At 36.3% G+C, this 27,560-nt stretch overlaps 2 protein-coding genes across 3 annotated transcripts in view; one reads left to right on the forward strand and one right to left on the reverse strand.

Annotated features, from left to right (window-relative positions):
* LOC137650213 (G-protein coupled receptor 143-like) overlaps positions 1–27,560 on the reverse strand; it is a 106,472-nt gene that overhangs the window by 36,183 nt on the left and 42,729 nt on the right. The window contains exons 1-2 of one of the 2 annotated variants that reach the window (XM_068383439.1): positions 15,198–15,325; positions 411–626 (exon numbers count right to left, since the gene is read on the reverse strand). In XM_068383439.1, the coding sequence (XP_068239540.1) occupies positions 411–557 (147 nt within the window). In that variant the 5' untranslated portion in view covers positions 558–626; positions 15,198–15,325. Of the gene's footprint in view, positions 1–410; positions 627–15,197; positions 15,326–27,560 lie in introns of those variants that run through there. The other variant, XM_068383440.1, reaches the window with a different exon arrangement.
* LOC137650212 (thiamine transporter 1) overlaps positions 15,893–27,560 on the forward strand; it is a 38,965-nt gene continuing 27,297 nt past the window's right edge. The window contains exon 1 of the mRNA XM_068383436.1: positions 15,893–16,055. The gene's annotated coding sequence lies outside the window, so the exon portion shown is untranslated. The remainder of the gene's footprint in view (positions 16,056–27,560) is intronic.

The raw sequence follows: 27,560 nt of genomic DNA on the forward strand, positions 1-27,560 counted from the left end.
TCTATCGAAATGTAATTTGTAATTTTTAAATAATAAACACTGCTAGCTGGCAGTTGGCAGCGATAATGAAAGTAAACCATGAAGGAGCTACAACCAAAAATGAAGGTATGTGCAAGTAAGACTGCTTTTTAATTAATGGATTTAGATGAAGTATGAAGATGGAGAAAAAGTACCTATACTCTTAAGAAAATCATTTGGACTTAATAATATGCACTATGAGTAAAACCAATATTTCTGATATACAGTACTAGCAATTAAACAATGTAAATAACAGTCAACATATATTGTTTGTAGTATTTATCAGTTTATAGGATAATAATTCTTAAAATAACAATATATGCACAAGAGGTCTGAATTACCTATGCAAAGGAAGCCATAAAAATATACAGTACCAATTCAGTAAGACTTACCTGATATGTAGCTCCAGCAATACCAAAGACCGATGCTACTATGGATACCAGATTATATGGCACAGACTGGAAATCTTGAAGGAAATCTTTGCTGAATGCATTGTTGGTGGATATACAACAAAGGGATTCGATTGTTGGACTGGCCATGGCAAGAAGGTCTATCGATAAACAAATCGATAACCTTAGATAACCTTACAGGAGAATTGCATCCCTCCCCTATTAAAGAATAGAATAAAATAGTTTTAATATTGCATTGCACTGAAAAAATTTACCTTTCATATCTATTATTATTATAGCTACTACCCAAGTTACAACTCTGGTTCAAAAAACAGAAAGCTACAAGATCAAGGGTTCCAACAGAGAAAGTAACTCAGTGTGGAAAGGAAATAACTGAATAGCAAATAATCTGTATACTGTATAGGTAATGAATGAAAAATGTTAAATATCTTAAGATCAGTAACAATGTCAAAAGAGATCAGTCATATATAAACTATAAAACAAGACATATAATAAAAATATGGCTTTCATAATTCAACTTGAAAAAATTAAAGAAATATGACAAATTTGGAAGTAATTTGTATTTTTCCTAACTATAAAAACCCGAGTTCTTAACATAGAAGATAACAGCGCAAGATGGAACAATGCTTTGAAACCTAATGAGGTGTCAACAACTGTACTAGTCGTTACAAGTGAGTAGCAGGGAAGCACGGACCTCCCTGCTCACTCACTTCAACCCCACTTTGATTAAAGATGAGATTACTAAGGGTAGGTGTTGGCGGTAATATTTGCATAACGAACTCAGGTTTGCATAGTTAGGAAAAATATATATTACTTTCAAATTTGTCACTTGTTTTTACACAATTACAAACCCTTGTTCTTTACATAAGAGACTCACTTAGAAGGGTGTTAGTCCTCTTTGCAATTGACTAGAACTTTTTACCCGGGATCGCATCATCTGATCATAAAAATGTGTGAGATGAGCATCCCAACATCTCGTGAACCAGTGGCTTCCCAGTACCAGCAGGTTGACGGTTCGTGCAAAGGTGGAAAGTAAGTGTAAGAACACCATCGTGACACCGTCTTGACAAAAATATAAGCAATAGGTTTTCAAATATGCATGCTATGGTTTACCAAGACTTCCCTCTCTCCCTTGTGAGGAGAATGAGGACATGACATGAAATATCAATAGATATACTGTAATAGCTACAAGCTACATTGGGCAAAACTGGAAAAGTCTGTCACATTGACAGAGAAGGGTCTCCACCAAGTCTGCCAAAATCAGCCAATCGTCCACATAACATAGGAGACGAATGTCATCAGCGTGGGCCCGGCTGAAATAAAAATGAACACACTTGTGAACACTTGAAGGATTGTTGACAGACGAGAACACAGTACCCTGTACTGGTATACAGTACCTTGTTGTGTATTATGTAGTGCAGGTACTTCCTTGAGGATGGATGGATAAGGACCTGGAAGTACACATCCTTTAGATCCAACGTGATCATGAAGTCCTTTGGTCTTACTGCCTATATGACTGGCTACAATCTTCATTTTGAATAGAGTCTCCAGAACAAACTCTTTCAAAGTTGAGAGGTCGAGGACCAGTTTCCAGCCTCCAGACGCCTTCTCTACAAGAAAGTAGATTTTTAAAGCCTGGAGACTCGTTGAGGACCTCCTGGAGAGCGCCCTTCTCTAACATGGTCTTGACTTCTGCCCAAAGGCCTATGTCTTTCAGCTATCCCTTCGAGGGCTGAAAGTGGGGAGGAGGAGAGCTGATAAACGGGATGATATAACCCAAGCAGGGGACACTGCTTGTTCACTGATTGAGCCGCTAGCTTCTCCTAGCTCAAACCTTGTGCCAAGGTCGACACTGGAAAGTCTTAAGGGCAGAGGAGGAAAGTCATCCAACACATTATAGTACTTCCTCTGGCTCACATAAGGTTGGGAATTGACCCTGCGACCAACTTCAACCACAGTAGCTCTAATCATGGTCAAATGGCTCTAGGAGAATGGCATAGCACATCTATGGCCCTGTCCCTCCCCTTAAGAGGGGAATAAAGAGCCTCACCAAGATTGTTGACCAATCTAATGCACACAGACTCGCCTTCCTGCATCCAGAAATCCTTTCCACAGTTACAGCATAGAAGTAAGAATACGAAGAATTCACGATCATCAAAAAAGAAAAGATGGAACAAGAAAACATATATCCAGAGCACATAATATAAACACCTTGAAATATAAAAGAATACAGCAACAGAGAGCATTTGAAAGGAAGGATGGAGACTTCCACACACAAAACAAATGAATAAATAAATAAAACGCCTGTAATTCACAGGAATACTGTACAGTACCCAATTTTACAAATTACCCACTTAATAGATTTATAAGATTCCCGTGTAGATTACAGTATAGAGCTAAAGTACAACATAATAACATCTAAAGCACTTAAGGAACTGACTATCATGGATGGATGTATGGGATTTGCACAATGTGATCCAATGTTGGGGATGAGGAGGTCACTCAGTTATCACATGTAACTGGAGGACAACCATTAGTTGCGCTATGTAGTAAAATTTAAACAAGGTTGCATAGGAATACAGTATATAAGAAAGGAAGCCTAAAAGGTGCTAATAGGGGCTGAAGAGACCCATCAAAGGTCCATTATTATTACTAGCTAAGCTAAAACCCGAGTTGGAAAAGCAGCAAGCTATATGCCCAAGGGCTCTACAGGGAAAATAGCCCTGTGAAGAAATGAAATAATAAAATAAGATTGATAAAACAATCTTATACGTATAAAAAAGGGGGTCCTAGTTCACTTATCTTCAAACTAGCAGAATTACAGCATCAAGTCTGCTGAGAATCACTATATCATTAAAACAACAGTGATATGGACAGTAAAATCAGTCTTGGATAATAATAAAAAATAATCTATGCAAACCAATCTCACACTTATAGATCTGCATTTATCTACACTTTGTTTAATATTATCGGATTGATTGATTGATTTGAGGTTTTCTGGCTTAACATCATCAGATTTCATATACATTTTGTTAGATATTATAAGACTTTTATAGCATTTCATTGCATGTTATTCACGCACTACACTCAAAATAACAAGACCACACAAAACAAAAACTGGTTATTAACATCCACAAATTAAGGAGGAAATGAGAGATAGACAACAACCTGACTAGGTGAACAGCTTCAGCCAAACAATGTTCACATGACTCTGGCATGAGACACGTCTTGCAAGTCATTGTGATCACATTTGAAGCTTGTAAAGGGGATTTACACGTAAGTCCCACTTCACCCTCACTGAATTACTGAAAAAGTATTAAATAAAAAAATGTTTCTCCCGTCATTATGATTTGAATATATTTATCACTTTAAAAATATTTAAACAATAAATATCATTTTAAAACAATGAATGAAATAAAGTTATAAGAGAGATAATATGGCAAAGGAGACTTGTAATGTATTTACTTTCATTACCTTCTAAAACAAACCATATACTGTGCTGTACAGTACAAGATAAAGTACATTCTGAAACAATAGAAACTGAATATATTAACCCTTTTACCCCCAAGGTAAGGTTAAATTTTCAAGCACATTTTGCTATATATATATTTTTTAAATTGCTCTAACATCCTTAATTTTTGTCATAGAGAGGTCAGGTTGGTCTCATTCTTTTGGAAAATGCCTGAAGTTTCTCATAAAGTTACCAAAAACATGCAAAAACATATAAATAATAGTGTTTTGCAAGAACGTACCGGTACGTCCTTTGGGGGTGAAAGGGTTAAATAGACAGAACAAGTACTGTATATTGGTTTTGTATGTGCCTAATATTTGTGTAAGGTAAGAAATTATGAAATTCTAACACATTCACTTAACACCTTTAGAATACCGCACTGTAATACTTATAACAAAAAAAAAAAATCATGATTTAAGAAGATTACTTACAGAACCGTATTTTAATAGTCATGACATATACATCTTATTATAATTATAATATTCTTTGAGAAGTTTCCTATAATGGTCCTTAAAGGAGTCTATGATAATGGTACATACCTGGGTCTCCCAGGATATTTACTACAAATTGTATGCTCCAAATCCTCTTTAGTCATTTCTGTGCAATTAGAAACTGTTCTATTCAGGAGACTCATATTCTGTATCTTATTCTCTTTGATTATTTTTACATTTGTGATTCATTGAATTTGTCCTCCATATTATCATTATTATTTGCTAAGCTACAACACTAGTTGGAAAAGCAGAATGCTATAATTCCAAGGGTTGCAAAGAAAAATAGCTCAGAAAGGAAAGAAAATAAGTAAATAAATAAACTACAAAAGAAGTAATGAACAATAAAAAAAATTAAGAACAGTTACAACATTAAAACAGATCTTTCATATATAAACTATAAACCGAGACTTATGTCAGCCTGATCAACATAAAAACATTTGCTGCAAGTTTGAACTTTTGAAGTTCCACCCATTCAATTACCTGATTAGGAGGATCATTCCACAACTTGGTCACAGCTGGAATAAAACTTCTAGAATACTGTGTAGTATTAAGCCTCATAAATTTACTAAAAGGATTCTACACAGTAACTTCTGAGCTCCAATCTTTACAACCTAAAGATGGTGGAATACATACCAATTCTTAGGTCATCGTATGTTACGTATATTATTCCAGACACCTATCCCCTTTGAGGGAAGGGATCCCTCCTTAGACTATGTACCAATCTTCTTGGACAGGCCAGATCCTATCAGCCTATTCATCACAATGATAAACAGATTGGAAGCTGCTGGATTCATCACCTTCGCTCCCATATGGGACCAGGTTAATTGACATTTCCGGGGAAATAAAGAAAAAAAAAAACCTATTAATTCAATTCTAAGGGGACTTCTGACCCACCAAGCAGGTGGTCTTTCTTGTGGGAACCGAGCACCAGGAAGCAGTATTACCCCAAAGAAGGATTCTAACTGAAGTGTCCCGAGCAGGAAAGAGATGAGGGCAGAGGCCCCCTTCTTGACCAGCAGTACTCGTGTGCTTAGTGTTGCTTAAGGTGGTTCACTTGTGCGGGAGAGCAAGATCCTTATCTTGTACCGAAACCCTCCTCACTTGGGGTTGGTTTCAGTGAAGCAATGCTCCTACCACAAAACTATGCTGAGAAAACTGGCAAATTCTTACCAAAGATTGCCAAATCATTCATCCTGTGCTTTGGTTACATCCTCTGCCTACCATTTGGGGCTAAAGGTGTCAGGAAAGAACAAGCAACAGGAATAGGTCAACTAGATACCCGGTGACTTGAAGGTAACTACCACCTGAGGAAGAGGAAGTTCCTGCTTGGACGATTCCAGATAATGGTTACAAATCGTGATCGGCGGTAGCATGATTCCTGTTCGCGGCCAGTGATAGCAAGATTCCCAATGGTAGCTGGTGATAGTGATAGCAAGATTCCGGATGGTGGTCGGCAACAGCAAGATTCCTGATAGCATCTGGCAATAGCACGATTCCTGATAGCATCTGGCAATAGCACGATTTCTAATTGCATGTTTATTGATTGTGGCCGATGATTATATCGGTGGAGAGTGTTCGTGTGGCAATAGGGTTGGAAATCACGCTTGTGGAGAGCGTGTGCGTGGTGATTGTGCATGTGGCAATTGCTTGTTAAACAGGCAATTCAGGAAAATTGACAGCGTCATCACTTTATCCAGGTAACTTCGTCAGATTATCAGCCACCGAAGCGTCTCGGCAGCGGCCCAAGGCAGGAGAAGGGTCAGTGTCCTGGCTAGTAATACTTAGAAATTCAAAATCGGAATCATACGATACCAATCTTTGGCATTGTACCTCTTTCCAGAAGGATACATTACTCCCCCCACGAAAATAAGCAGGGGAATCGTTAGGTTTCTCAAAAAACTGAACGACCAATTGTCCTGTGCTTCAGTGATGACTCTGGGACAGGCAAGGGGGACAGTCACAGCAGGAGTAGCAGCTCATGTCAAAACCTTTGGTACGTACCACTTCTCTCTCTCTCTCTCTCTCTCTCTCTCTCAAGAGAGAGAGAGAGAGAGAGAGAAAGAGAGAGAGAGAGAGAGGAGAGAGAGAGAGAGAGAGAGAGAGAGAGAGAGAGAGAGAGAGAGAGAGCTTCCCGCCACCTGGTTATCAATGATATTTACCTTGTTAAAAGTTTAACAGCCGGTTTCAGCTTTGCTGAAGTCATATTTCTGTCAAAAGCTTGATGGTTTATACAACATGTAGGAACAAAACATATTCTGAAAGGGAATTGAATCCAAGGTTACAACCTTACTCGAGGTTCCTGTCTAACCTAACCTAAGACTCATATCCTTAGCTCCAAGGGATGGCTATGCACCCTTGCAAATCCTGCTTAAACCTCAATGTCCTGAGACAGGTCACATCCTTGTATCTACTTCCTGATTGGCTTACAGAGCCTGTGCAGTTGGTTGGGACAGACCAGATTAGCAAGTAAAGGGTAAAAAAAACAAGAAAATGCTAATTTTTTTGTACACCATTTCATACGATATGAAATAGCTATACAATAAATTAACTTTTTCTGTTAATGACTGTCCCAACGTTCTACATACTACGACCATTCAGTGAATGAACAAAACACTCGTAATTGAACGAATTATCTAATACTGTGTCTACAGAATGCTGTGCATTTTGTTACAAAAACTGATGCTTTGAATGACCCAATATTCTACATACTATGAACACTTGCCGTATGAAAGGAACATACAGTTCACTTTATTTTTTTAACACTGACTCCTAAACATGAGTATTTGATCTTAATTATTCTTCACTGTGGGGGCCTCGCCCTCAAAACCCTGTTTCTTATAGACGTGCATGTGACCTTAATTAACATTCAATGTAAGGGCTCTGACCACAAACCCCATTAACTTAGTTTCTAAAGTACAAATGTGATGTGCAAAGTTCAAATAAACGCACTTTATATACAATCAAATTGTTTCTTTACAATATTGTACTTACCTTATTCAGTTGCTCAATCCGAATTTCTCAGACTCTAGAAACCATCATTTCTTTCAATGACGCCTAATTTAGAATTTTCTTCTACACTTGCGGTTCCTCACCGTCATTACACTTTTGGCAAACACACAAAAAATTGCGTAATAGCCCTCGACAAAACAAATATTTAAATAATTCAAGGTGACCAATAGTAAAATCTTGCAGGTAAAGATATTTAATGGTCTTAATAGAGTCAATCTCTTTAAGGGTACGTACAAAATCTACTACATCTTCCAAAGTAAAGCTGTATGCAGCTGGGCTGGGCATAGGTCACAGTCAAGTTAGCAATTTTGAAAACACAGGCTACTCACGAAAAGTACGCCTACAAGCACACAGTTCAAATGGGTAAGTCAGTTGTGGCTTTACCATTGTAATACAGATACTACTGCTTGTGAGTTATTAGGTCCACTGACAGGCCAGACAGTATTACATTGGATCCTTCTCTGGTTACGACTCATTTTTCCTTAGCCTACACATATACTGAATAATCTGGCCTATTCTTTACACATTCTCCTCTTTCCTCTTACACCTAACATTGCTAAGATAGCTAAACAGTTCTTCTTCAATCAAGGGGTTAACTGCTATACTGTAATTGTTTAGTAACTATTTTCCACTTGCTAAAGGTAGAAGAGACTTTAGCAATGGAAAGCATCTCTTTTGGGAAGACACTTCAAAATCAAACCATTGTTCTCTGTCTTGGGTAATCCATAAGCACTGTATCATTGTTTTCCAATGTCTTCGGGTTAGAGTTTTCTCATTTGAGGGCATACTCGGCACAATATTTGGATTTCTTATTTCCTTTCCTCACTGGGCTATTTTCCCTGTTGGAACCGTTAGACTTCTAGCATCCTGGTTTTCCAACTAATGTTGTAGCTTTGCTAGTACAGTAATAATAATGTAAAAATAATACCATAACTACTCTAATAAGTAAAAATATAAAAAACTATATCTTTATAAATGATTAGGTAATCCTAATCTTTGACATTTTTAACCTATGGGTATGATTATATATAGCTGAGACGCAAAAAAAAAATTATGAATTTGCACAGATGACAACGTCAATCTTATGTGACCAGCTCATTACCTGATTTTAACTTCCACATCAACTAAATTTTACGACGGAGTAACTACGATCTTGAGGTTTTTTAAGCAACCTAGCTAAATAACTTGAATTATTATACATTAACTATTCATAATGAGTAAAAACATAAAACAATATTGACTAGCTTGAGTGTGTTGGCTAACCTTAGCTTAATCTAGGTAAACATCTTAATTAGTTAATCTTAAACCTAGCCTCTGATTGAAATTATATAAAAAATATAGTATTTTACACACTTATAGGATATGCCCCAAAGATCTACAAACCTATCCAAGAGGTAAGAATGTAGGTTTCAGAGGTTAGATAAAACTTGCCATGTCTGTATTTCAATCTTGCCTCAAGGTGATATGCGAAGGCAACGCTACCATTCGGAATTTTTCGATAGAAAGTTGGAAGCAGTGCTTGGAGGCTTTATCGAGTCTAACCTAATACTAGAACCTTTGTATATCAGCGGCCAGTTCCTCCAGCGTGCATTAAAATTGGACATCAACTAACCTAAACTTCCCCCAATAGCCTAACCTACAAGCCGTGTTTTTACCTATTTACCTAAAGGGAGGGGGGCGGGCTTTCGGCCCCTGTGACTCCCCTTACACTGCTGTACAGGGTATTCCTAATCAGCTGTCATCATACACACCGGTGGCCGCTATCATACATACACCCCCTAATTTTCATAACAATTATCAAAAGAGTAATAATTGTGTATTTACAAGACGTGTCCTAACGATCTAAAAACTTAATCAATGCAGTAAGAATGTACATAGCTGGGTCTGCATAAAGGTTAGATTCGAACACGTCATAATTCAAGATGAATGAGGCCCTAACTATCAGGAATTTTGTAAAACATGTAAGAGCTACCCTTGACATGTGTGCGGACAGGGAGGAACTTGATCCAACTAAAGGTTAAGGAGTTCAAAATAGTGGGTTTGAAGAGATCTATTGGATTATGTGATTTCCAATGTTTTAGGAGATATAGTAGTCTACTATAATAAAAACCTCTGTCTGCAGGATATATGAATACCGTTTATAACTTGCCCCTTACAATTCACAGAGATGAAATGGTACAATTATGTATACTGTCATATTTGATATAATCATGTTATATGTTATCTATTCACACATTTACTTAATAAAATCGAAAGATGTTCTTGTACATTAGACTGAAGACCATCAAAGGTAGTCGTATGCTGTTCTTAAACATTAACATCGATATTAGATGAAATAAATGGGGATGTGAACCCTCGTTTATCGCGGTAGATAGGTTCCAGACGCGGGCGCGATAGGTGAAAATCCGCGAAGTAGTGACAGCATATTTACCTATTTATTTAACATGTATATTCGGACTTTTAAAACCTTCCCTTGTACGTAGTACTGTTAACAAACCACCCTTTAATGTACAGAACACTTAATGCATGTACTACAGCACCCTAAACTAAAACAGGCACAAATATTAAAGGCGATTTTATATCATGTGTTTCCTAAACACCTAAAAAGCACGATAAAAAATGGCAACCAATGTTTTGTTTACGTTCATCTCTGATCATAATGAAGAAACAAACTCATTTAGTGTACACATATATGTACGTATAGGTTAGTTTTTGCATCGATTATATTGATTATACAGTACTGTATGTTGATTTTTTTATTACCAATGTTTTAGTTTACGTATTTTTCTTAGGACTTCCAAATGAAATCTTTTTCTTTATGACGCCGCCTGAAACGACGGCGTGTACGCTCAGTAAACAACCACGCTCAGAACAAACAAGGCATTTAACGCGCATGATGATAGTGATAAATAATGATACAGTACATACAGTATTTACAGTAAAAGCATTTACAAAATATGTTACCTTACAAATATAAATTATACAGTACTTGTACGTAGCAAAGCAGGAAAACAATTTGAGAGAGAGAGAGAGAGAGAGAGAGAGAGAGAGAGAGAGAGAGAGAGAGAGAGAGAGAGAGAGAGAGAGAGAGAGAGAGATTGTTTTACGTACGTAAATGTAAATTTTAAACAAAAAAAATATGATAGGTTACAACATGTAGACTTTTAAAACCTTCCCTTTAACTTAATGCATACAGTACGTACATTACTAAACTATAAAACAGGTTAAAGTAAAAAATAAAGATTGTTACTGTACTCACTACGAAAGAAGTTCAAGAAAAACTTGAATGACGATGGCGATGAATTTGCTGCACAGTAGAAATGATGATGATGAAGCTGATGATGTGTTCTACTGTGCAGTCAATGATAGTATTTTACGTCTCTTCAGACGGAGGTGTCTTTTCCTGGGACACCTCTTCAACTTCTTCAATTTCTTCCGAAGGCGTACTAGCAGGAGGAACTGGCTCTTTTTTGCGAGGCTGGAAAAACATTGTGATCGGAAGTTGTTGCCGCTGCTTCTTTTTTCGATCCAAGAGCATCCTGTAGGGAGTCGTGATGTCATCAACCTTGTTGCAGAATTGCATCGAGCGAACCATATCCTCGTCCCACTCTTGTAACATTTCTTTCGCCTCCTTCATATGGTTGCAGAACTTGGCAAGCCGTTCTAATGTTAAGCCCGTTTCTTCGACATTTTCTTGGGTCTCTTCCTGGGTACCCTCACTCTCTTCCTCACTTGCCGATTTCGTCAGGTCTTCGAGGTCTGCGTCAGTTAGGGGCTGGGAATGGCAGTCCAACAACTCGTCGACGTCTTCAGTCGTCATGTCGCCAAACCCGTCACCCCCAATTATGGCAGCCAACTGCACAGATTTCCGTATTGCAGTGTTGGATTTCCGACGGAGTAAATCCCTTGTCGTCGTAAACAATATCGGGCCACAGCTTCTTCCAGCTCGCATTTACGGTTGCAGGTTTCATCTCTTGAAGTGCCTTTTGAATATTCTGCAAGCACGTGGCTATGGTGTACTGCCGCCAGTACGCCTTCAAGTTGAAGTCTTCATCCTCGTCATCTTGGGCAGCATCCACACACGCAACGAGGTCCGCCAAGGTATTCTTCGTGTAGAGGGCCTTCAACGCCCTGATAACCCCCTGGTCCATCGGTTGAATTAATGACGTGGTGTTGGGTGGCAGGAACTCAACCTGAACGCCCTCACGCGACAGGTCAGTTGCGTGTCCACCAGCGTTATCCATAAGGAGAAGGATCTTGAATGGCAAGCCCTTCTCTAAGAGATATTCATGGACTTGCGGGATGAAACACTGGTGGAACCAGTTGGAGGTCAGCATCTTCGTAATCCATGCTTTTTGATTATGCATCCAGTACACGGGAAGGAGATTCTTATTTTTATTTTTCAAAGCGCGAGGATTTTTCGACTTATAAATAAGCCCCGGCTTTAACAAAAATCCAGCAGCATTGCCACACATCACGAGGGTAACGCGATCCTTGAATGCCTTAAAGCCAGAGGCTTTGGCTTCCTCTTTGAACAGGAAAGTTCGCGACGGCATTCTCTTCCAAAACAAGCCGGTTTCATCCATATTAAAGACTTGTTCCGGCTTGTATCCACCTTCAGCGATAATGTTCTTGAAAGTCTGGTTCACGTAAGTTTCAGCAGCGGCAGTGTCAGCGGAAGCAGACTCCCCATGCAGGGAAACGCTTTTCAGGGCGAAGCGTTTCTGAAACTTCGCGAACCATCCTTTGCTTGCGGAAAAACGTTTCTGAGGCTGGGAATCAGTGGATGTCCCTGGTTGAGGATCATCTGCATCATCATCATCTTCAGCATGGTTGCCGTCGTCCTCTTTAGGTTCCTTTGCAGCAAAATTCTCATATAAGCTCAAAGCCTTTGTTTGGATGGTGTTCGTATCCAACGCTATGTTCTTCTTCCGGCAGTCGGCAATCCACACAGCTAAAGCACCTTCCATGCGTACGATCGTTTTATTACGCGTTGTAACGACTCGCTTCGCTGATCTGCTAAAGGTGATTGCAGCAGTCTTTCTAATGTTCGCCTCGTCCTTCTTGATGTAGCGAACGGTGGATTCGTTGATGCCAAAATGGCGGCCGGCGGCCGCGTAACTTCTACCATCTTTTAACATGTCGAGAAGCGTAACCTTCTCAGCTATCGTCACCATCCTTCGGTGGCGTTTAGGCTCACTACCAGCCTTACTAGAAGCAGAACGCTTGGGAGGCATTGTAACAGAAAGTTCAACAAAAAGTTCAACTTAAAACAGTCGCACACAGCACAGATTAAACTTCACAAAGTTAAGAACGTCTACTCAGCAATACGCGGAAAGAGAAAGTGAACGATGCAGCCCCGCGAGAACTTTGATGCTGCGGGTAGAAGATGCGGGCAAAACACCAATCACAGGCTAGATAACAAAACTTGAGTTTTGATTCGTCATCTATCAGCGCTTGAACCAATCACAACCCGTCTTAGTACTATGGCGCGTTGGTTACTCATAGAAGATGCCCCCGCGCATACTGAACGTACGTAGATTAAGTACAATACCGTAATAATAATAAATAATGATAATAATACTGTACAGTAATAATAATAATAATAATGATTAATAATAATAACAATAATAATTTTATTAACAACAACAACAATAATAATAATAATAACAATAATAATAAAAATTTACGTACGCTATTTTACGCCTCTCTCTCTCTCTCTCTCTCTCTCTCTCTCTCTCTCTCTCTCTCTCTCTCTCTCTCTCTCGTACGCTTACAGTATTCGAAATGTGATTTTTGCAACAAAGAATATTATTGGATGCAGTACTGTACTACGTACGTATACATACAAAAGATTCATGGAAAAGAAGCACATCCATTACAGTACACACCATTCTAATATGGTATGACTGCATCTGATTTGCGTTTCATGTTCGATTTAATTTTACTACGTACTGAATTATCGTATGATCACATTCTCTTTTCGTGTTTTATTTCTTTCTGTGCTGAATTATATATCATATGTAATGCAATGAACAATCAGTAAGAGCAGATATTACTAATTACAGTATTAATGGAATTACAGGTAACAAAATATCGTATTTGGTTGTCTTCAGATTTCGCGGTATTTTCGAATTTTCCGGAAAATCCGCGATATGTATATATATATGGGTTATGGGAAAACCCCGCGAAGTGGTGAATCCGCGATTGTCGAACCGCGAAGTAGCGAGGGTTCACTGTATGTATTACAGCAGCCACCTGTGTGTATGATGACAGCTGACTAAGAATATGGAAATGTAAGGGGAGTCATAGGAGGGGGGGTGTTAGGCCCCGTCCACACGAGCGAGCACTGCTTGGTAAGCTTTGCTCGGTGTGACGTCAGAAATGGAGAAATCGCGAGCAAAGCTTCGCACAGGGCTTCCCTGAGGTTTAGCGAAGTATCAAGGCTTTGCCTGGCAAGGGTTTTCCCTGACGGAAATTCGTCTTCCAATAAAGGGATAAAGCTGTCACACTAATGACATGCCGTCACTTTCGAATATATACATTTGCTTTTGCATATATATATATATATATATATATATATATATATATATATATATATATATATATATATATATATATATATATATATATATATATATGCATACATACATACTCACTCATATATATATATATATATACTGTATATATATATATATATATATATATATATATATATATATATATATATATATATATATATATGCACTGCTTATAAATTATCAATACTCCTAATTAAGGTAAATCTTATAAACAAAGAAATTAAATAAAAGCTCTAAATTGCAACTTATGCAGTGTACTGTATTATTACATATATCTTAATAATAAATTATCTTTCTCAGTTTTATATTATTTATTGAACTCATTTCCTTAAAATATCTGTGCTGCTTACTATTTTGTTTACGTTTTTTCATGATATTGTTATAATTTCGTTGACGATGAATGTTTCAGGGTTATTTGTTGCTACGTGCTTTATCTACTTGTTGACTTTCTCAAACGTCTTCATACACAGATATGTCTGTGCCTCAATATAATTTAAGTATATAAATTACACCTTGCCCTTATCCTTTTACAAACAACTATATTCACTTCACGTAAACAGTATAGAATAGCAGAAAAATTACGTCACGGGACAGTGGAGTTCCTGTCACACCTGCAGTACCCGAGACGGCCACGGGTCACTCACTGCCAGTCATTCACTACCCAACCACCGTCGTTTGGACAAGAGCTTAAATGCGTTCGACAGGCTTAGCTCGCAAAGAGGCAAAGTTTACCGAGCAAAGATCGCTCGTGTGGACGGGGCCTTAGCCATCTCCCGGTTAGGTAAGTAGATTAAAAATGGATAATAAATAACCTAAACTTTCCCCCAAAACCTAACCTACAAGCCGTGTCCTTACCTACTTACCTAACGGGGTGGGGGTAACGCCCCCCTGCGACCCCCCCTTACAAAGCCGTATTCTAAGTTAGCCGTAATCTAACGTACAGGTGGCCGCTATCATACAAACACCCCTACTGTTTTTCCTATAATGAAACTCCAATTTTCTTCGAAAATGACATTTATTTCTAATATCACCCTAAAAGAAACGTGCGGGTGGCCTCTCCAAAGAAGCCTACCTTGGTCATGGTGAAAGTTAATCTTTTAGAAGGACATTTCGTCTCATATTAGGGACAAAACTATAATGAAACCAAGGAGATTTAACCAACATTAAAGATACTTACAAACGTGAATTCAATCTTCTATGTTAAATAATCAGTTAATTAACAATACGTTGACTTTTGATAGTTTTATCCCGAGGAAGTTTACGGATTTGTTTACATCACGTGTTTAGGCTTTACGTGAAGGTAGTTGCCAGTTTTTTAATTAATAATTTTTTTTTTAAAATAATTCCTTTAAGCTTATGACTTCTGATACTGTATCATTCTATACGGTATATTTATATGGTAACTTTAATATTACTATATACTAAATTACTAGCATTTTGAAACACTGACAAAGAATGGAATCCGTGTTATTTAGCGTTTCATAAACATCAAAATTTTTTCTATTAATCCTATTTCCCAATTACTGTATTTTATAATATGAAGTCCATTAAAGGCATTGGAATTTTCATAACTAATTTATGACATTTATTTCGTACGTATCTATATGATTATTATATTATTTCTGATTTCGCCAATTTATTAAGACAATATAGTAATTTACCAAATAGCAGACGACAAAGATGAGGAACTGTGGATCGTTATGAAACAAATATGTTTGATGATTAAAATTAATATATTTTCTTAAGTGATTTATAATTTGATATTTAAATATTAGCATTTCTAAATAAAAACTCCCGGTTTATCATCAATGTATATAAAATATCATTGCATTCGATATACCGATCAGCTGTTCACTAGCCAAGTAGCCACTTTCAAAACAAATCGTGGTGACGCAATCATACCTGTATGTGAAGAAACAAATATCAATGACTTTAAAGATGATTTTGGCCCGTATTAGTGTATTTTGTGATGTGTCTACGTAATTCTAATTGCTGCCAATAACTGTAAATTGTTATCTACGTTGGTGAATTTGTCGTAAGTAAATCCTGTTTTACATATATCTGATTCAATGCATTTGAACGTTTTGGTTGCCGGTGGGTAAATGTTTTCGGCGTTACTTATGAGTGCCACGGTACACGGTGGGACCCCGGGGATTTTATCTTGTGAAAAGCACACACATATAAACAAATGGCATGAAAATAAAGCAAGATATTAATATTACATTTAAAACTACACGCGCAATAGCCATCCCACTCTGATTCAAAGGAATACCGCTTTCTCCGGTTCTTGGCCTGGTCTCATCTGTTATTACCTAGATAATTCATAAGTTAGGGAGCTTATGCTCAAGGACGCCTCTGTTTTAAATATCCAAGAGTATTCTAAGGGGCCTTTGTATATCAGCGGCCAGTTCCTCCAACGAGCATAAAATAAAGACACCAACTAGACTAAACTAACCCCCCTAACCTATAAGCCGTGTCCTTTCGTACTTGCCCATCGGGGGGAGGGGGGCCTGACGTCCCTTGCTACCCCTCTTACACTGTTGTATTATTAATCAGCCGTCATCATGCATACAGGTGGCCTCTATTATACATACTTAAAGGCACTTATAGACTGGCTACTTATCACTTCCGGGGGTAAATCATTCCAGTCATCAACAATACGCATGTCAAAAAAGCTCTCCCTCAGAGCATGAAGTGGGCGTTATTCTTGTATCTTCAAATGATGACCTCGAAAATTGTACCTACTCCTCTCACTTTCTAAGGTGAAAAATTTAGAATGATCTCCTATAGGCTTCTCCCGGAGTTGGTTGATTTGTAAATTTTTACCCGTTTTCCATCCCTATTAATACCACCTCTCCTAACCCAACCTAGGACCATGGTTCCTTACGCATCAGCACTTTGACATCCCTGCTAAAATCGAACTTGTACTCTTCCTACTTTTAGCATACCCAAACTTCTCTGAATGGTACAGCTAGATTCATACCAGCTGAATAGTGGTGGTACTGTAGTCTGTGGCAAGTTATCTGGGTAGGCAATAGATAAGAATATTTAAGTTATGATGAATAAAGATACTATTGCCTTGTGGTAGGGGTGCAAGAATACTTAGACCATATGCCCCGTGTGTAGTAGAAAGTAACTAAAATGACAGCTGCTGCCTTGTAGTCTTGCTTTTTAGCAAAAGGCTAGACCCACCGTTAATAACTGTGGTTGATGACTGAATGGGCATAGCGATCATAAAATCCCCTTGCCAAATTAAAAATCATGCCTGAAAGCTCTTGGTTTTATTTATCATGTTGATAATAATAGGTTAGGGTAGAAACGTATATTTAATATACTTAGTCAGATAATGTGAAATGAAATTTGAACATATTCTAGAGCACAATGCTATAACTCACCCCCTTGTTTAGTTTGTACAATGTATCATTGGTTATATTCAGTCAACTATACAATATATTTTAAGTATGATAAATGTGAAATTTATTTTGTTAATCTGTTTTATAATCTTATGTCGAGCAAGAGTGGATTTGGAAAATATATTTTTGAATTGAATTATAGTCGAAACTTTTTAAACCAATATAAATACTAACCCACTGGGCTAAAGCACATACTAAACATGTTCTGCTTGCCAGAACATAGGAACAATGAGAACATAGGAACAATGAGATATTGGTAAATTGTGAGCTACGTCAGAGCAAAGACTAATAAATAATTAGTGTTAAATTGTCATACCAACGTATATGCAAATATGCTCATTGAAGTAAGGAGGACTTTTAGTATTATTATTATTATTATTATTGCTTGCTAAGCTACAACCCTAGCTGGAAACACAGGATGCTATAAGCCCAGGGGCTCCATGAGGAAAGGAAATAAGGAAAAATAAAACTTTAAAGAGTAACAAAATTTAAATAAATATTGCCTTTATAATCTATAAAAAAACTAACAAAACAAGAGGAAGAGAAACAAGACAGATCAGCGTGCCCGAGTGTGCCCTCAAGCAAGAGAACTCTAACCCAAGACCATGTCACTACCCAACGCTAGAGAACAATGGTTTGATTTTGGAGTGTCCTTCTCCTAGAAGAGCTGCAGACCATAGCTAATGAATCTCTTCTACCCTAAACAAAAGGAAAGTGGCCACTGAACAATTACAGTATGCTTGAAAACAGCTACAAGCAACTCCATAGAAAATGGGATTGAAAAATCAAGTTTACTGTGTCTGGAAGGCACGGCAAGCAAAACCTCTAGCATTTTTATTATGTTTCATTACTATTACGGAGTTTTGACTACGGTAACTTTATTTTTTTATTACAATGACTGGTTTTTTATGACTATGACTCAGAAACATTTAAATAACATGAAATAAGACTTGTACATAGTGTTTTGAATGTTATTGATGACAATACCTAGTGGAACTCCACATTATAATTTTTTTATTATTAGTATTATTATCATTATTATTAAAAGCTAAGCTACAACCTTAGTTGGGAATATCCAAGGGTTCCAAGAGAGAAGAATAGCCCAATGAGGAAAGGAAATAGGGAAATAAGTAAACTACATGAAAAGTACTATAATGAATAATTAATATGAACTATTTTAAGATCAGTAAAATAGATCTGTCATATATAAATTAAAAAGAGAGACTTAATATTAACCTGCTCAAACATTAAAAAAATAGCTGCAAGTTTGAACTTCAGAAGTTCCACCGATTCAATTGCTTGATTAGGAAGATCATTCCACAATTTTGTCACAGCTGGAATAAAATTTCTAGAATACTGTGTAGCATTGAGCCTTATGATGGTAAGATTTAACTGCATACCTAGTACTACATGCAGGATGGTACAGTCTAGGAAGATCTGAATGCATAGTATGATGAGAGTTATATAAACTTATACAACATACATAAACTGTGTATTCTGTGATGTAGAAGAAAATGCTAACCACTTTATATTATATTGTCCACAGTTTAGTGATATAAGAATAAAAGCAATTGAGCTCCAACAACCATACGAAGAAGATAGTGCACAAACAGTTGGAAAATTCCTTTTTTGTGAAGAGAATATTGAAAATAAGAAAAGTATACTACAACAAATGTGGATGAAAAGAGAAAAACTAGTGAAAATAAGGAACACACAAAACTAAAAGACACAGAGGCGCCGTTGTAAAGGCTATGCCTCACCCCAGAACCAGAACCTGAACCATAAAGGACTAACTGAAAGACATTGTCCGAGATTAAAATTAAGATGGGGAAAAATAAACTTAATAGAATGCAAGTTCTTGTCCAACAAATTAAGATGAGATTTAGCAGCTGAAGATGAGATAGGAAAACAACACTCGAGACAAGGCAGAATAAAAGAATTAAAACACTTCTTAAGAACAGATTGATCACCAAAAATCATGAAAGACTTTCTCAATAACCCTTTTTTTGTGCAGTTTGAATAAGAAATAGACCAAATATTTTCTCAAAAGTAAATTTGCAATTATTTATTACGTTTAAAATTTTAAGTCGTATAGAATTAAATAAACATTATTATTGCAGAGATCTTGATGTTGAGGAGCCATTTTCCTTGACCTACTTACAATCTGCTACGAGTTTTGTTAGGGTTCAACTTCATGCCCTATAATTTACACCATACACTAATTTTAGCTACATTCAGGAGCTATAAATGAGGCAAAAAGAGTAGCAGCATTGGCATATGCACCAAGCTTGTTTCTTAGGCTAAACCCCATATGTATATAAAAGGAAATGTAATTGGCCAAGAACACTACCCTGAGGAACACCATGCCTATAGATGTACTCATTATGGTGTCCATCAGCAACTATTCTTTGCACTCTATTACTTAGAAATTAAATAATGATGCTAAGAAAAGACCCACCCACTCCCAACTGTTTGAGCTTGAAAACAAAGGCTTCATGATTAACGCAATCAAAGGTAGAACTAAATTCAAGGCCAATCATATAAACTTCCTGATTACAATCAAGGGATGTCTGTACAGCAGTGTAGATTGTAAGGCCATCACATGTTCCAAAGTATTTGTGAAAGCCATATTGTAAACTACACTACAGATGATTACCTTCAGCATATCTATTTAGACGTTTTGCTTAAAGACTTTGGATAATATGTAAGTTATGGAAATTGAGCAATAATCTGCAGGGCTAGAGCTGCCACAACACATTTACCTTATGAAGTAAAATTATAAATTCATCAACAAGTGCAAAATAATCTCTTATTGCTAACATGCAGAAAATAAGTTAACAGATTACATAGGAGCTTTTCAGTTATGTTAGTCAACCCACCATAACTCACAAACTATGAATTTTTGCCAGAAATCATTATCAAATAAATTCAAATCAGCATAAATACACCTAGTAACAGTTGTATTTTCTCCAAACCATTTATTGTACCATTTTATAATTTTATAAATTTTTAATGATGTGATCTACTAGTTGGGGTTGCCTTAACCTATCTTGACTGTTTAGTCTCTTAGTATATAAGCCCAGACTGTACTGCAAACTGTTAGTCATTCTTCAGGGTCAAGTTAAATGTTTGGAAGATAGAAACCTAACTAGGTAGTTGAATCAGTTGAACTTCAAAAGTTCAAACTTGCATTGAGTGTTTTTATTTTTAACAGGCTGACATAAGTCTCTTCATAATTTATGTATGAAACATCTGTTTGACTGTTCTTGAATTATTTAATTTTAATTGTTTATAACTTCTCTTGTAGAGGATTTATTTCCTTGTTTCCTTTCCTCTCTGGGCTATTTTTCCCTGTTGAAGCCCTTGGGCTTATAGCATCCTGCTTTCCCAATTACGGTTGTTGCTCAGTTAGTAAAAATAATACTAATACTAATAATAACTGAAATATACTGTATGTGCAACGATGAACATTTTGTGATAAAGTTAAACTGTTCTATACAATTGGGCTCACAAAACGAAAAATTGTTTACAAAGTAAAAAGCCTGCTTCTTAAATATTTTTTTACGTTGTATCTGATTGATGGTGATTATTACCCTCACAAATGCCAAGAAATTTCATATGTAGGTAGAATAATGAGTTGTGCTTATTTTGAACAGTGTTGCAGTTCAGTACAAAAGGAACAAGAGTTTGAATAAGAGCAAGTCTTCAAAGTTTTGTTTGGGAAATGTGTTTTCATGCTAGAGTAACGTTCAGCCCCCCGTACTGTACTATTGCTGTACAGAGGTTAATTCAAATTCTTCCAATGCCTATTTGTTATTCTTATGTGGTGGCCGATGTGGTAACGTCCCTGACTGGTGAATGCCAGACAGGGGTTCGAGTCCTGCTCAAACTCGTTATTGTCTTTGGTTGCTTCAACCTTACCATCCATGTGAGCTAAGGATGTGGCGTTTGGGGGAGCCTATAGGTCTATCTGCTGAGTCATCAGCAGCCATTGCCTGGCCCTCCTTGGTCCTAGCTTTCGTGGAGAGGGGCTAGGGCGCTAATCATATGTATATACAGTATGGTCAGTCTGTAGGGCATTGTCCTGCTTGATAGGCTAATGTCACTGTCCCCTGCCTCTGCCATTCATGAGCGTCCTTTAAACCTTTAAGAGTAGTGGAATTATAAAATAATAAACGTTAGTAATTATTAAATGTAGCTCAATTTAGAGAAAAAAATTAAAATAAAAAGTATAATTTAATGAGGTTAGCATGGGGTGGATGAGAACATCGGGGGAGAGAGAGAGAGAGAGAGAGAGAGAGAGAGAGAGAGAGAGAGAGAGAGAGAGAGAGAGAGAGAGAGAGAGAGAGAGAGAGAGAGGATATTTCTAGACATTTCAATTAAATAAGACACTGGAAATGTAACCTTTTAGCTTATGATCATATTTCCTGTCAGTGACCTTGATAGTAGTGACGTCACATAACTTGCAACTCCTCCGTCAATCTACCTCTTCTTTCATCAAGTTTTTTTTGTCTATTAAAGTTATGAATGAGAGAACAGATTGTCTTATCTCATTCATTCTGTCAATTATATTTTGAGGTAGTTACTATGTGAGATTGGGCAAGGGCAAATTTGATATCAGAGGTTATCAGGATTATAATTTGATTTAGGTAAAAGATTATTTTTATCTGCCTCTTGAATTCTTGTTAGTGGCCTCCAAGCAAGATTTTTCCCCCATTAAGAGCAGGTGTTTTATCTGAAATCAAGTTTATCTTTTAAGAGTTTCTGGTACTCAAGACTGCTTGGATCTTAAGAGAGTGTTGCAAAGTGGTTTTACTTGAGCGACTGTGCAGCCTTCTTCTTCTTCTTCTTCTTCTTCTTCTTCTTCTTCTTCTTCTTCTTCTTCTTCTTATTATTATTATTATTATTATTACTACTACTACCACTACTACTACTACTACTACTACTACTACTACTACTAGTTAAGCTACAACCCTAGTTGGAAAAGCAAGATGCTATAAGCCCAAGGGCTCCAACAGGGAAAAATAGCCCTGTGAGGAAATGAAATGAGGAAACGATATGAGAAGTAATGAACAATTAGAATAAAATATCTTAAAAACATTAACAGCATTAAAACAGATATTTCATATATAAACTATAAAAAGACTAATGTCAGCCTGTTCAACATCAAAACATTTGCTGCTATTTTGAACTTTTGAAGTTCTACTGATACAACTACCCGATTAGGAAGATCCATTCCACAACTTAGTCACATCTGGAATAAAACTTCTAAAGTACTGTGTAATATTGACCCCATCCTTGTTTCTTTTCTTTCATCTTGCTTTCTAATAGCTTTATTCAAAATTGAAGAGATAATGTTTAAAGTCACTAAAAATATCACATATTTTAGGTTTATTTCTAAATAATTTTAATCAAAATTTCTTGAATCGTTAGCCCTATACACCGTCATTTCTTGCAGTATTGATGAGGAAAAAGAGGACCATATCAATAATCTCATATTGTGTCAAACTAAATTTACAATTCAGAAGCGGTCACAACTCCCTAGTTCATGTTTGGGGTTTTTCCTTAGTTTTACTAGATCTTGGTCTATCCATCCATCCAATCTTGGAGTATTTGCATTCTGGGATATGTCACTGCCTTGGGTTAGAGTTCTCTTGCTTGAGGGTACACTCGAGCACACTCTCCTATCTTATTTCTCTTCCTTTTGTTTTGTTAAAGTTTTTATAGTTTATATAGGAGATATTTATTGTTGTTACTCTTCTTAGAATATTTTATTTTCCTTTTTTCCTTTCCTCACTGAGCTATTTTCCCTGTTGGAGCCCCAGGGTTTATAGCATACTGCTTTTCCAACTAGGGTTGTAGCTTAGTAAGTAATAATAATAATAATAATAATAATAATAGGCCATATTTGTCAAATACGACATTTGACTTAAAATATCTTCTGAACTATAACAGAAGATATGTTGGTGGCTGACCTCAATTAGGTCATGGCTGTTTCGAAGTTGAGTGCTTTACAATAACCTTGAACTTAGTGTGTTTTGTGTCGTAGAAATAATAATGCCGATCATTAACTGATCTTGGTCTCGAATTGCGGGTCACACATGCGCACTGGACACTTTCTCTTATTCTTTTTTCATAATAGTATATCTGAGTTTTGCCTCTTTGTGCAAACTTGATTTGCCAGTTTGTCGATTTCCTTACACACTAAATTCATCATTAAGTATTAGATCAAAGCATTCTGAACTTGAATGCTGAAAGGAAATGTTCCTTACGTAAGTGAAAATCAGGGAACGAGAATCTATGTAGTTGTACGAGGCTTCGTGTCCCCTAAATACACCTGTTTTTTTTTTTTTTTTTTTTTTTTTTTTTTTTTTTTTTTTTTTTTTTTTTTTTTTTTTTTTCAAGTCTACTTTCTTCTATCTTGCTGTCTAGCTTCGTTTTATTTTAATGTCATATTTTAACTGCGAGTTTTTCCTCTAGTTACACCTCGGTAGGGGTTGACTGATTACTCTTAAGTTTTCTGGCATCCTGACATCGAAGGTCATTGACGCCGATATCGTTTGTAAAGATAAAGAATAAAATGAAATTCAACTTAAAACCATAAAAGTGAAGATGTCCCTGTAAAAGTTGAGTAGCTTTCAAAAGAGATGCTTCTGAAATAAATATAAAAATACAGCATTGAATGTACTCCCAAGCCCCAGGGCTAGGCAATATAAGAGTGATTTCTACAGAATCCTATTTATCATCTGTTCTTCTCTCTCGAAATTCAGGGTCAAGCGATTCATCATATCAGTAGAAGAACAAACTTATCATTTGTTTTGTAAGGTTACCACAGATGTCTATAACATTTCTGCAATCGTCCATGATTCTAGATTACTCGATGACCAAATGAATATATGAAAACTCAAGTCAGATTTTATTGGATATTGAATCAAATTGTTATCCTTGACCTTCATGTGTAATATGATTCCCGAATAATGGACCCGAAGCATATATATATATATATATATATATATATATATATATATATATATATATATATATATATATATATATATAACCTTCGTGTGTATTGTGATTCCTTAATAAAAGACCCGAAGCCTTACTTTATATATATATATATATATATATATGTATATATATATATATATGTATATACATATATATATATATATATATATATATATATATATATATGTATATACATATATATATATATATATATATATATATATATATATATATATATATTAGTATATATACACATATGCTCACACTATATTTATATTACATATATATATATATATATATATATATATATATATATATATATATATATATATATATATATATAAATGAGCAGCAATATGGGGCTCAACGAAATTCTAAAGTTGTTTTAATGACGGAAATAGAGGTCATCGTCCTGACTCACTATACGTATTTGACCTCGGTAAGAATATATTACATTACAAAAGGTCTTCTATAAGTATGAACAACCCAGACACCTCGCTTCACTCATTAATGTTACAATAACATTGCATTATTCTATTGAAATAACGCAATTTTTCCCAGATCTAGTTTCAAGTGAAAAGAATTGTAAATGACAGCGCCAAGAGGTTGAGTCTCAATTTAAGCATCTTCGGTCTTCGGACAACACGTTCTTGCCTTCTTACTTCCATTGTGGTAACGATCCCGTTCAGGGTAGAGACTTCGGCATCAATGTAAATGGGATGATCTCCAATAATGCAGTTTGGTAGCATTCGTAGGCTTTGGTTAGAGTCGTGGGATGTTTTGAAATATTAAAATTGATGTGGGAGTTTTCTGAAGTAGAAATATTCATTAATGTTATTATTATTATTATTATTATTATTATTATTATTATTATTATTATACGTCCCGCTATAGAGGAACATCTCAGAAGCACTTGTGTGTGAAGCATATTTATAGTGTGCGTATATGTATGGATGGATGGATGTATGTATATATATATATATATATATATATATATATATATATATATATATATGTATATATATATATATATATATATATGTATATATATATATATATATATATATATATATATATATATATATATATATACACACACATACATACATACATACATACACAACAACAACAACAAATACAGCCATTTCTAGTCCACTGCAAGACAAAGGCCTTAGATATATCCTTAGTCATATCTGGAGTGTTGCCATTTTCATCACTACGCTGGCCAATGTGGATTGGTGATGGTGGGAGACTTTATCTAAGTACAAATACCTGAATTCGACAGGTATATGTACAGAAGAATTGTCAACGACTTTTATCTTTCTTCGTGGCTAAATGGTACGGTCACTGTCATACAAGTATTTTGCGCCAGGGTTCGATTCCAGGCCGGTCAAATGCTATTGTCTTTGAGTTGTTTCGCCTCGGAACTCTGATCCCAAGGCCGGTAAGAGAATCCAGACATTAATGTATTAAAATATATGGCTTACTCGATATATATATATATATATATATATATATATATATATATATATATATATATATATATATATATATATATATAAAATGTGTGTATTTGTGAGAGAGAGAGAGAGAGAGAGAGAGAGAGAGAGAGAGAGAGAGAGAGAGAGAGAGAGAGAGAAAGAGAAATAAACAAATAAATATAATATATAAATCAGACCCATCTGGGAACTTAAAAAACACTAACGGCGTACATTACGAAGAACGCCCCCCCCCCCCTCCACACTTCCCCCAGGAAAATAGGGGTATGGTTTGAAAAAAAATATCAATTCAACAAACTTGGGTTAATACATTCTGGAGTGTTAAAGTGAGGATTATTTTTCATCCTTAGAATACAGCCGTATTCTTTTCTCAGGTTAAAGTGGTACTTGACCTTGAAGATTGATTAAAATGTGTAAAAATTATTCTTATTAACTTTAAGCCTTCAGTTCTACTTTTACCACCGCTATTATTATTACTACTCCTACGTGTCAAGCTACAATGTTGTTATTATTATTATTATTATTATTATTATTATTATTATTATTATTATTATTATTATTATTATTATTAGCCAAGCTACAATTCTACTTGGAAAAAACAGAACGCTATAAGTCCAAGGGCTCCAACGGAAAAAATAGCACAGTGGGGAAAGGAATTAAGAAAATAAACTCTCTGAGAAGTAATGAACAATAAAAACAAAATATTTTAAGAACACCAATTTTTAAATAAATCTCTTAATATAAACTATAAAAACGTAAAAAATAAGGCTAAAATCACAAGAACGCCAACAAGGAAAACTACACAGTAAAGGTTTAAAGGCCACTCATGAATGACATAGTCATTGCCCTATCATGCAGGACAACGCCCTAGAGACTGACCATCTTACCTAATGATTAGAGCCCAAGCCCCTCTCCACCCGAGCTAAGACCAAGGAAGGCCAGGCAATGGCTGCTGATGACTCGGCAGATAAACCTATAAGCGGGGTTTACACGGCCGAGCAGCTCGTCGAGCCCGGTTGTCGAACCTACTTGTAGAACGGCTCGAAGAGCTTTCAGACAGTACATCGAGCCTCAGTGTGCCTCGTGCTAAAACAACGTCAACATGTCTCTCGACCAGGACGATTTGATAGCCATTGCTTTAGCAGTGGCACTAAGAAGGAAAAAAAAAAAGATCAAAAGAGAAATTTTCATATACCAACTTGCTTGTTGCTTTAAAATTAGAGCCTGATGACTGGCGATATTATTTCCGTATGGATGAAGACACGTACATTGATCTACCGAATCGTGTCAGCCCTTTCATTACTATGAGGAAGGCCATAACTCCACATGAAAGACTGAGTGTCCGCTATTCCTTTGTTTCTGGCTACTTTATTGGAATAGTCTTTTGATTTAACTTTCCATAAAGCTGGATGAGCCCGATATGCATGTATGAAATCAAGTACGACTTCCTTCTCATTCTTACTTTCATTAATGGCAGCAATTATGCATTTTTTTGATGATGTTTCCTCTAGCAGGTTTGAATAACAACTGAGGTTCGATGCTCGAGCGGTGTGAACGTTCACACGTTCACACCGCTCGTCAAACAATGTAGCTCCGCCCACAAAAGTCAAGATGAGC

This window comes from Palaemon carinicauda, chromosome 11 (assembly GCF_036898095.1).
Source record: "Palaemon carinicauda isolate YSFRI2023 chromosome 11, ASM3689809v2, whole genome shotgun sequence".
Classification (NCBI taxonomy): Eukaryota; Metazoa; Arthropoda; class Malacostraca; order Decapoda; family Palaemonidae; genus Palaemon; species Palaemon carinicauda.